Source organism: Mus caroli, chromosome 2, assembly GCF_900094665.2.
Source record: "Mus caroli chromosome 2, CAROLI_EIJ_v1.1, whole genome shotgun sequence".
Taxonomy (NCBI): Eukaryota; Metazoa; Chordata; class Mammalia; order Rodentia; family Muridae; genus Mus; species Mus caroli.
The window spans coordinates 138,304,331-138,316,135 of NC_034571.1; the positions used below are offsets into that span (position 1 = coordinate 138,304,331).

At 45.4% G+C, this 11,805-nt stretch overlaps 1 protein-coding gene across 2 annotated transcripts in view; it reads left to right on the plus strand.

Annotated features, from left to right (window-relative positions):
* The window catches only part of Cfap61 (cilia and flagella associated protein 61), a 260,144-nt gene that overhangs the window by 150,460 nt on the left and 97,879 nt on the right, over window positions 1-11,805 (plus strand). For both annotated transcript variants that reach the window (XM_021156892.2, XM_021156893.2), the window contains exons 19-20: window positions 1,030-1,128; window positions 7,287-7,455. In XM_021156892.2, coding sequence (XP_021012551.1) covers window positions 1,030-1,128; window positions 7,287-7,455 — 268 coding nt within the window. The remainder of the gene's footprint in view (window positions 1-1,029; window positions 1,129-7,286; window positions 7,456-11,805) is intronic.

The following is an 11,805-nucleotide window of genomic DNA, read 5'->3' on the forward strand; positions in this document are numbered from 1 at the left end:
AGGGGAGGGGGAAGGGGAGGGGAAGAGAAGAGAAGAAAGAAAGAAAGAGACTCAACTGTGTGGCCAAAACTAGCCTGCAATTGATGATCCTCCTGCCTCAGCCTCCCAAGTTCTGGAATTGTAGTTGTATGCTGTCATGCCACATGACAGCCTTGTTCTCAGAAAGGATCCTTGAGACTATTCTGCTAGGTGACAGACAGTCTTGGTGCCCTGACACGGGTAACTGTGCATGTCTGAAAGTGGAAAGGCTGGTGTCGAACGGTGGGAGTTAGATGATGTGTTAAAAGCATCTGAACGACTTGAGGCCCACAGGACAGTGCCTCCTGCAAGTCTTCCCTTGGGGTTTTCATCCATAGATGCAACCAGCATCAGCAGAGAATCCTTGGGAGAAAAACCTGACTGCTCTGAGCACAAGCAGGAGACCAGCTACTTACTTTTTATTCTGTGTAAGTTGTTATAAGCAATTCTGCAATGATATTAAGTATTCAAGTGGTGGTATATACCTTATGTGTGCCTGTCATGGCATCTTGAATCAGAGACTTGGGCACCTTCAGATTTTGGTGTTCAATGGGGCATCCTGTTGCACACACCTCCAGTTCTAGGGGGCCACTGTACAGGCAGAGGTTAGGTGAGGTGACACTTAATATGGATGGACTCTGAAAATCATTGTGCCTCAGTTTTACCTGAGATAAATAGAGCTAATAACATTACTGACTTCACTGTGTTGCCTTGAGGACTCCAAGGGAAATACATTCGAAGTGTGTGCTGCACTGTGGGGGTTAGGAGTCCAGTTTCTTGGAAGTGGGCTGACACTCAAACATGGCATAACCTCTAGAATTCTCTGCAATCAGCCACTTCCACACCACTGTCTTTTCTGCTGTGAAGGCTCCATTTGAAGATCTGTGTGGTAAGAGGTCCTACCACCAAAGGAAAGGCCAAGAGTCAGATGGCAGATGAACTGAATCGCAGTAAATTTTTGTTTGTTCAGTCAGTTTTTAACTTTTTTTTTCTTTTTTTCTTTCTCTTCAGCTCTCACCTGAAATTTAATAATCTCACCCTGATTTCAACCCATGGACTCCCAGGAAAAAGACTTTTGCACAATGAACAGAGGAAGTTTCTAGCAAGCGAGTATGATTCGTTTTCCTTCCTAATTGACTTCCTAGTTTGTGTGTAGTCTTTTTTTTTCCCCTTTTTAATGTTGAATAATAGATCTTTGAAGTGGAAAGGGGAAAGTGGGGGACTTTCCCTCTAGAGTCCAGGAATTACCTGGGAAATACAAGTTTAAACCCATCAATGATCATCTTAGGGTTTCTACTGCTGTGACGAAATAGTCTGGCAAAGGCTCACACTTCCCCACCACTGTTCATCACCGAAGGAAGTCAGGACAGGAACTCACACAGGGCAGGAACCTGCAGGAGATGGCGCAGGAGTGCTGCTTACTGGCTTGCTTATAGAACCCTGGACCACCATCCCAGGGGTGGAACCACCCATCATGGGCTATCAATCTTCTCTATCAATCACTAATAAAAAACACCTTACAGCTAGCTCTTATGGAGGGGAGGCATTTTCTCAGCTGAGGCTCTCTTCTTTCAGATGACTCCAGCTTGTGTCACGTTTACACAAGACTAGTTATGGCAATGAGTGAATGAGCATGGCAGGATGGGGCTGGCATTTTGTATCTATAGGGAGAAAGTTCCCCTGTTCCTACAGTTGAATGGAGCTCACTGGCCCAGCTGCCTCTACATTGGGTTATGAGAAACAGGACAGAGAAATCATGGCCATGTGTGTACCCCACGAGCATCCCCTTAGGGTGTGAGTCTCTCTCTCCCCTCCCTCACCATAGGCACCTGAAGCTGGTGTGCTAACTGGGCCAGGAGAGCTCTGCTCTTCTTTTCCAGTAGACGCACCGTTTGACCACACCTGTTCTTAGAAATGTTTCCTTATTGTATACCGTCCACCAATTTCAGTTTCTGGAAGCAAAACACAGGCTCCCTGCTGGAAAAACAGTCTCCTAGTGTTTGAAGTGGCAAGAAAGTAAGGGAAATTGTTCCCACCCCAGATTGGGGGGAGGGGGGCAGGTGGTGGCATAGCAGACTTTTTTTTTCAATTTTTTATTAGGTATTTTCTTCATTTACATTTCAAATGCTATCCCGAAAGTCTGCTATACCCTCCCCCCTGCCCTGCTCCACTACCCACCCACTCCCACTTCTTGGCCCTGGCATTCCCCTGTACTGGGGCATATAAAGTTTGCAAGACCAAGGGGCCTCTCTTCCCAATGATGGCTGCCTAGGCCATCTTCTGCTACATATGCAGCTAGAGACAGGAGCTCTGGGGGTACTGGTTAGTTCATATTATTGTTCCACCTATAGGGTTTCAGACCCCTTCAGCACCTTGGGTCCTTTCTCTAGCTCCTCCATTGGGGGCCCTGTGTTCCATCCAATAGCTGACTGTGAGCATCCACCTCTGTATTTGCCAGGCACTGGCATAGCCTCACAAAGGAATTCACTATCATTTTGAAGGAAAGCTTGTTTTACCTTCACTGGGTATTCCAGATCTAGAATCACTCCTACCACTACAGTCTAGACAAGGAATTACATTTACCTTGAATCTACTTTTTCTTGATTGTAAAAAAAAAAAAAAAAAAGAAAGAAAGAAAAAGAAAAAGAAAAAGAAAAGAAAAGAAAAGAAAAGAAAAGTGCTTATTTTTGGTTAAAACAAGCATATAACCAAGTCCTGGCCAGGAAGAGAGGTCGACCCGTGGGTCTCCCTTTCTCCTGCTTTCTCGTTTTCTTTTTTAATCTTTTTTTAAAAGATTGGTTTTATTTTACGTGTGTGAATGTTTCACCTGTCTGTGTGTCTATGTGCCATGTGTGTGCCCTGTGCCTGCTGAGGTCAAAAGAGGGCACCAGATGCTCTGAAACTGGAGTTACCAGTGTTTGTGAGCCACCACATGGGTACTGGAAACTAAACCCAGGTCCTTTGCAAGAGTACCAGTACCCTTAGCTGCGGAGCCAACTCTCCAGCCCTGTTCTCATTTTCTAAATTATACTATTCTAAAGAAATGTGAATTGAAGTCAGTCAACCGACGTGGTGGAAGTTTCTGCCCATTCCAAGGTTGGGCGTGTCATAGCATACATAGTGAGGATGATCGGTTTGCTTTTCTGCATGGAGTAATCTGGTATTACTCCAGACCTCTACCCTGTCTGTCTGCCTCTCAACCCAGTCCCCTGAACAGCACAGACACACAGACACAGACACACACACACACACACACACACACACACAAATGTTACTCAGGTGCTATCAGCTCCTTGCCTCCCGGAACTCCACTGTCCAGAATAGTCACTACAAGCCACAAGGGGCTGTTTCCGTTTAAATTAATTAAAATGAAATGAGTTGGAAATTTCAGCTCCCCACTCTCATTTGCCTCCCCGGCTCAAACAGCTAGCATGCTACCACAGTAGCATAGCTACCTTCAGGATGCCGCCATCATCACAGAGTGTTCTGGGATACATGAACTTTATACAAATCTACCTGTTTTCACGGACGATATCATTTATTATCTCTGCCGAGTCCTCTCCATTCCCTCCAGACCAGCAATCTTAAGATGCACCCCAAACATGGCAGGCAAATCTTTGCTTTCCTTTTACTTGAATGTCCACTCCCACAATCTAAACTGACTATCACATTTATTTGCAACAACCAACACACTCAACTAAATCTTACTCTGCTCTTTTTTTTTTTTTTTCTGGCTCATGAAATCCTCCTAAATATTACATCATCATCCTTGTAAGACAGCATCTGTTATCTCCATCCCAAGTCCTAAGGGACAATATGCACTCCACTACAGCAGGGACTTTATAACGTGAAATAGATGAAGATCACCCCAGAAGAAGCAGCAAACGTCCTCTTCATGAAGGACAAGACCGAACAGCCAGACCCGCTTGGGTGGGAATCTTCACAGAATCAGGATGGTCAGGGACCTGAGGTTGACCCCAGAATAGGGCACTGCCTTTCAGTGGTCCTCAGAACGGATCATGGTGTTCAATAATAATAACGTGCATAAGTCTAATAATCCAAATTCTTTCTTCTGTTAAGAAGACCAAGGACAGTGAACTTGTCCTTAGTTCTTTACTTCATTACTGTTGTTGATTTAAAAAAAAAAATAGCCACTTTTGTCTTCTCATCCTGCCCTCCCACCCCCCACCCCCTTGTCTAGCCTCTGGCTGAGGTGCTAACGATGTACCTAGGAGGCAGCTGGAAAAAAAGTGTGGGAGGGAAGAGAAACAGGAAGCAGGAGAAAGCCACTAATTGGGCAATCAACCCTGAATAATTGAAAGTTAATTACAGCAGTCCTTCCCAGTGTGTCACAGCTAATCCCCTACAAACCTCAAAGTTTCTTTCCACTTCTGAAGAATCCTGGTCCTTTGAGGTGTGAGTCTGTTCAGACCTTTGTTTCTGTGGAGTAGCTTCAGCTCCTGCACCTGAGGGCTTGGGCGGGTTCTCACTGCGGGGTTCCGGGTTCCGGGTTTCAGGCGTGTAAGACTTTGACATGAAAGCCACACCTCGTGCACTCCTTTACCTTGCCTATGCTGTCTCCCAGAAATTTCCCGGACATGTTTTTGTTTGTTGAGATAGGGCCTCGCTCTGGCTCCCGGGCTTATCCACTTCCGGAATGCTTATCCACTTCCGGAGTGCTGGGACAGAGGCCTGTGCCACCACTGCCCGCTGTTTCTCCATAGACAAATCTTTCTATGAAGATGACTTTGCATTTTTCTCGGTCTGTGTGTGTGTGTGTGTGCATGCTTGGCAATCAGTCTAGCACCAAGCTACATCCCCAGTCCCCTCTCTCGTGACTTTTGAGTCAGTGCCAAGCTTGCTTGTGGAAGATGAACTCCCATCCTTGTGCGTTGTGCTGCCTCCTTGGTCCTTGCCTCTTTCTCCAGAGGACCCGGGTGAGGGTGTGAAGCTGGGAAGCAGTCTCTGCTCTGTAAAGGTCTTTTTTTTTTTTAAGATATTTATTTTATGTATATGAGTACACTGTCATTGTCTTCAGACATCAGAAGAGGGCATCAGATCCCATTAACGATGGTTGAAAGCCATCATGTGGTTGCTGGGAATTGAACTCAGGACCTCTGGAAGAGCAGTCAGTGCTCCTAACCACTGATTCATCTCTCCAGCCCCTCTGTTAAAGTCTTTAGGCTTGTAATGCTGCTTAGCAATAAATAAATAAATAAATAAATAAATAAATAAATGTGTCAGAGAACTTCACAATAGATAGTTTGACTCCTCTGGTGGAGGCACAGCAGACAGTCCAGAGGGGTAGTAATATCTACCCCAGATGAGGAGATGAGTTTACACAATGGCGTTTGGAATGAGGAAGCTAAGAGACTGTGCCACTATCAGCCACTGTCTTAAGACCTTCTTTTTGTGTCCCAGCAAAGCTTCTTTAAAACCCAGTGTTCCTAAGCATCAGCTCTCATTGGACAGGGTTTCAGATTCTAACTCTGAAACATTCGTTCTGACTTTGCCAACCCCACTGTCCCACTGCCATTAGGAACAGCATTGTCTTAGCTGCCCACAAGTTCCCCACCCCCACCTCCCCACCCTCCGGAGAGCTTTTATCTTTGGGTAAATCCTCCCAAGACTAATCCCTGGGCACTAACTTTATTTATTTATTTATTTATTTATTTATTTATTTATTTATTTTCATCTTGGATGGCTTATGGTAGAGACCGAATATCAAATGCGAACAATCCTTTGTGTGTCTCCCACACTGTGTGGAAACAGCGAAGTTTCATATATTCCTGTAAAGCTATCAATGGTTTTTTTAAAAAGAGAATTTCATCTCACTGCCCATTATTTTCTTGTGACAGGCCAGCCCCTTATTTTACTCTTTATTAAGGAGAAATTTTCTTGTTTTTAAGTGTTGTTTCATGGAGAAGCACAAAGCCCAGTGCTCCCGTCTCCTTTCACAGGCCCCGTAACGGGGTCTAATGTGCATCCATTACGAGACTGCTCTTTGTGTCATAAGACCAGACTCATGCGTGGATCAAAAAGAAAAAATGTCCTCCCATTACCACTTCAGAATCCTGTTTGCCTCCAAAGAGAGTAAACAGGATTATGTATCATTAATAGTATTTAGAATAAGAGCCTTCACATATGCATCACGCTCGACAAAACAGCATCTCCTACATTCTCACAGAACACATGGGATGGGCTCATTATCCTACACTGGGAGGTGAGGGGATGGGGATAAAGGGTCTCTGGGGTCCCAGCTTATTGGCAAAAGAAGAAAGATACAGACCTTGGCACAGTTCTTAGCAAAAAAGATGATGCAGCCTACATTTAAATGGATTACCTGTTGTCCTGTCAATGCAGATTCTCAATCCTCAAGCCAGGATCCTGAAAATGTCACTTATAGAAGGTGAAACCCTTAAGAAAATTCTGTAGAACCCCTTAAAAAAGCCCCACCTTTCTAAATAAACTCAAACCACAAGGATCCTGCTTCAGCTGTCATAACAATAGAATGTTCAATTGAAACAGAACGGGGAAAGAAGAAGAGAGCACATTCAGCCACCAGCATCCCATAGCCCCGGAGCTCTCAGCCTCCGCAGGCTGATGGGGAAGTACTGGCTCCCCATAGACCACCTCTGCCCCACATGCTGGGCTCCCAAATCTCCAGGCATCGCACACGCTGTGAACTTAACTCTCTAAGTGACATTTTCTGAAAACGGGTTTTGTTACTTGTACACGAGGAATGAGTCCTTTACGTAAAGTTGTTCAAAGCAAGTGAGAGGCTTCTCCCACATTTTAGGATTCATACACCTGACTTTGGGGGTTCCCCGTGGTGTTATATTCCTTCCTATACATTCCTTTGATGTTTGTGGGTCCTGGGAATCGAACCTGGATCCTCTGGAAGATCAGCCAGGGCTGTCAACTACTGAGCCATCTGTGGCCAGTAGGGCAGTTTAACAGTTCAAGTAGATTCCGATCATCATGAAATAGGGACAGAAGGAAGTGTAAGAGATCCACGTACACAGTCACACACCCTTCCCTTTTGGACCAGCCTAAACCAGGTGGAACAATTTAGCTTTAATAGGAGAATGTCATTTGTGACTAAGTGTTTCATAAGGGGGGGAAAATCTCTTAGTCTTGGTCCTGGTAAACTCACAGCAAGAGCACAGACCCAGCTCACTAGGGGACTTGAACCAGCTTGCCAGATGTCTAATTAATGCCCGCTGTCAGCTGCTCAAATGTCACTGACGAAGCTTCTCTCTCTGCAGCCACTGTTTTAATGATAAAGATTATGCGCTGATGTCACTGTGCTCCTGGGTGAACGTGGTGGTTGGTCGAATGACGGCCATAGATCGAGCAGCCAAGCAGGTTGTGGTTTCCAAGAGTGAGATTGTGTTCTACGACCACCTCATTCTCTGTACTGGGCTGCAGTACCAGGTAAGGCTGTGTACACACGCATGAGCGCACCAGGGGTGCCACTGGCACTCGAGGAGATCTCCACGGCAATATGCTTACTGGGGTGCATACTCTCTGAGTAAAGAGCGTCTTGTCTTCTTGCACAGCTGCCACTCTGTATTCATGAAAGTGCTCTTCAAGGCCTGTACACATGACCAGAATCGTGTCTGCAAACCCTCCCAAGAAAGCCATTCCAAGAAAAACAGTCTGTTGAAGAAGGAAAGAAAGAGAGAGAGAGAGAGAGAGAGAGAGAGAGAGAGAGAGAGAGAGAGAGAGAGAGAAGAGAGAGAGAGAGAGGAAGGAAGGAAGGAAGGAAGGAAGGAAGGAAGGAAGGAAGGAAGGAAGGAAGGAAGGAAGGAAGGAAGGAAGGAAGGAAAGGAAGGAAAGGAAGGAAAGGAAAGAAATCACAGCTAGTTGGGGAAATGTCAATACTGAAGCTGTTGTCCCAAAGTCTAACACTTATGGATCATCATAGCAGACTCCAGACCCAACCAGGCATGCATTTGTGCTAAATTAATTTATGCCTCAAGAGGCTAGCATTTGGCTGGGGCAATGTGCTCACGCAAAAGTATTTCAAACATGTGCACCTTCTGTCGGCCCTTATTTTATTTTGTCTCTCAGTTATAAAACTAGGAAATCAGGTTGACTAGTTTCCCAGTGACCATGCTTTCTGCTTGAGTTGCTGGGTAGAATTGAAGCTGCTCTCAGTCTGAGAATGGCAGTTCTTGGGCTCCCCACACCACCCTATGTAGTGTCCTTTTGTGGGGTGCACAAAAGCCAGGCATCTTTCAAGTAAATAGGTTTACTTTATAACTCAAGGATGGGGTCTGAAACTATCTCACCAGCATTGTGGATTTGGCAACGGAGTATGCATGGTTCCTTTGTATCTCAAAGGCAGGGAGAAGGCAGGCAGCACAGAGCCCCTCGGATCCTCAGTTTACCCTTGGTCTGCATTAGCTGAGTAGCCTGGGTATCACTGAATGGATATTCTCATCTCTGGCTGCACTTTGAGACCTCCTGGGGTTCTTCCAAAACATATCTACATCCGTATCCCCAGGAATTGCTTGCTCTAGTTACTCTAGGTGGGGCTGGCCACCAGTATCCTTACTATGTGCCCCAGATGAGCCAAAGCTGGGGTGAAGATCCACTTCAACTTTCTTGACCTTAAATCCCTTATATGCACCTTGCAATGACAGACACTTCACACATTGTTTCTTTACACACTACCCATAAGCATCCCTTTAAGACAAAGCTCTGAGCAGGGAGCTTCAGGGGAGGGTACCCTGCTATAAGAGTGTCTAGCAAGCTCCCTGGGGAGGCCAGTGCTTCTGTGAATGGACTGTTCTTTCAGTGGCTTGGATCGATCTTTTCTTTAAAAAAAAATAGCTTTTCATGTTTTAAAGAAGAAGCCTTATTCTCAGAGGGTAGGAAAGAAATGTCTTTCTGGTTAAAGAATAAAGAGAACTGGAGAGACACCTCTTCTCGCCATTTAAATATTCCTTCTGCTTCTCACTAAACGAGAAAGAAATCCGGTGTGGCCATGAGCCTGACCCCCCTCACCTGCCCACTGGTTGCAGCCGCTGCCCGAAGCCTCAAACTTTGGAAATGGAGCCCAGGACTCAGCCAGCTGTCCAGAGACTCGGGCATCTGCCCATGTGTGCCCAGCTGCCCCTGCAGCTTTAGTCTGCAGCACATTAAGCTCCTGCCCTTTTTGCAATTGGAAAAATGAAATGAAGAAGTGATAAAGGGGAGTTCCAATTTAATTTTTCCAGAAGGACATAAAAATCAAAGGTACATAGAGTGATGGAGAAAGGGCAGCTGAATTCACTGGGGACCTTCTAGGTCTTACGTCTTTTCCTGTGTTCTTGACTCCAACTCTCTCACGGTTTTGTCCCACATTTGTAAGCCACATTAAAATGATGACAGTTTAAACCCACAGCAAGAAGAACACATTTCATAAAATATAAGTACAGCCCTTATCCTCTAGTCAGCAGGCTTTATTCTAAAACATTCTGCAGTGTTTTCAATATCCAAATACACGCCATTCAAGTTTTTTGTTCAGAGAGCCTGGTCACAAAGTAATACCTTAAGCTGTGTTGCAGAACAGAGAATGGGGAGGGCTAGTTTCTCACACAGTCCACGTTTATCTCCAAACCCCCTTCTCTGAGGTACCCAGTTGGAAACATTTCTACTCTGTCAGCAGTGACCCTCCGAGTTCCAAAGAGTGCATTTATGAAGCCTTTGACCTTGCTCTGTCAATGTCACACATCTACTCCTCTTTGGAAGAAGATTCAGCTAGCTCGCTTTTAACAACCTCCAACTCTGTAACTTACCCCTTCCATCTATATTTTAAATATTTTATTTGTACACATGTGTATATATCTGTGTGTGTGCATGCCCCACCTCTATGCAAGTGTCTTCTGAGGCCAGAAATGGGCATGAAGTAGCAGGCCTCTGTGAGTCATGCAATGCGAGTTCAGAAAGATGCGAGTACTGGGAACCAAATTTGGGTCCTCTAGGGGACGAGCAAGTGCTCTCCGCAGCTAAGCCATCTCTTCAGCCCATTGTGATCATTTTTATTGGTGAGCACATGCCAGCTTTGAACACTACTCCCAGCTTGCTTCCTGGTGCTATCACAGAGCCACATTGACTCGTGGAATGTTATGGAGAAGTGGAGAGAGATGCCTTCCCATGCCAAGATTTTGTCAACCTCTCTCAAAAGGAAGGATAAAACTTGTCAAGTCCAAGTCAAATGAGTTTAGCACTGGCCAGGAGAAAATATCAAAAAAGAAAAAGAAAAAAAAAAAAGAAAGAAAGAAAGAAAGAAAAGAAAACAACAGCAACCCAGAGGCACAGGCTTCTGAAGGGATAGTGACCACCAGAAGCCAATAGGTGGATCAGTTACCAACAACCAAGTGAGACACAAAGCCACAGAGCTAGCCTGGAACCATTCTGTGGTTCAGAAATGCAGTGTCTACAGAAAAAGGCACACGTCCTCCAGACCGGGTAAGAAAGGAGATGTGTGGCTGAAGGCTACAAGCTGGCTACAGACAGATTGGGAAGGAGGAATACACACACTACAGTTCCTGCCAGGAACAGGCCTGGGAAGGGCACCTCTGTGTCAGACATGGAGTCCAGTGAGGAGGCAGAAGGGAAAGAGATCTCCTTTCGTCTGAGAGCTGGGGTCTGGGTCTCGGGACAGGCTCGTGGCAAGAATCTACTCAGTAGCCCACAAAGGAATCGTTCATTCCATTGATTCCAAGCAAAATCAAAGGTCCCCCCCCCCTTCTCAGTTAGCTACATTCTGGCAAATGTCAAGGAGTGGGACATTTCTCATTGTCTCAGGAGTTCTAGGGGGCGGGGGGGGGGGCAGTGAACAAATTTTCAGAAGAAAAATAACAGATTGTCAAATGCTCCCCATAAAAGTTAAAAAATACCAGAGGCTTAAACAATCTCCTGTCTTGACATTCAATGAGAAAAGAAACCAGGACTAACTAACGGCACAGAATCCTGGAGGAGATGTCAGAGTCTGAGAGCTACATGGTCACCTCGGTCTCAAAAGGCGAGCCTTGGCCATTTTTTATACGTGAGACCCCAGGAAAATGATCTCCTGTGCTTTTTTTTTTCCTGCTGCAATTTGTACTTGAAATAATGAACAGGGAATTCAGAATTTTACAGTCATTAGAGGACACAGATGGCAGCCCGTGAAGGATTTCAAACAGTAATATAAACATAATTTTCATAAAATTTAAGCATACCTACTAAACAGAAAGCTAATAATCTTCAATTTAAACTAATGTAATAAAGATCAGGAAATTGATGGCACCGGAAAGAGGGTTGGTTAAGGAGGAGGAGGTGGGGACGTTGTCTACAGCCATCGAGCATTTCAGTGGTACAGGCTTTCTGTTGGGAGGAACTGAGCCAAAGAGTGCCTAGGAGCAGCGCAAAGAGATTCACCCACGAAATCCCAGATGAGGTAAAAGGTGAGAAAAAGAAAAGCAAAGAATGCAGTCGTTAGAAGCAAAAGTACGCCGGGCAGTGGTGGCACATGCCTGTAATCCCAGCACTTGGGAGGCAGAGGCAGGCAGATTTCTGAGTTCAAGGCCAGCCTGATCTACAGAGTGAGTTCCAGGACAGCTAGGACTGCACAGAGAAACCCTGTCTCAAAAAACAAGAAGAAGAAGGAGGAGGAGGAGGAGCTGTGACGAAAGGATGGACCATCTAGAGACTGCCATATCCAGAGATCCATCCCATGATCAGCATCCAAACGCTGACACCATTGCATTCACTAGCAAGATTTTGCTGAAAGGACCCAGATATAGCTGTCTCTTG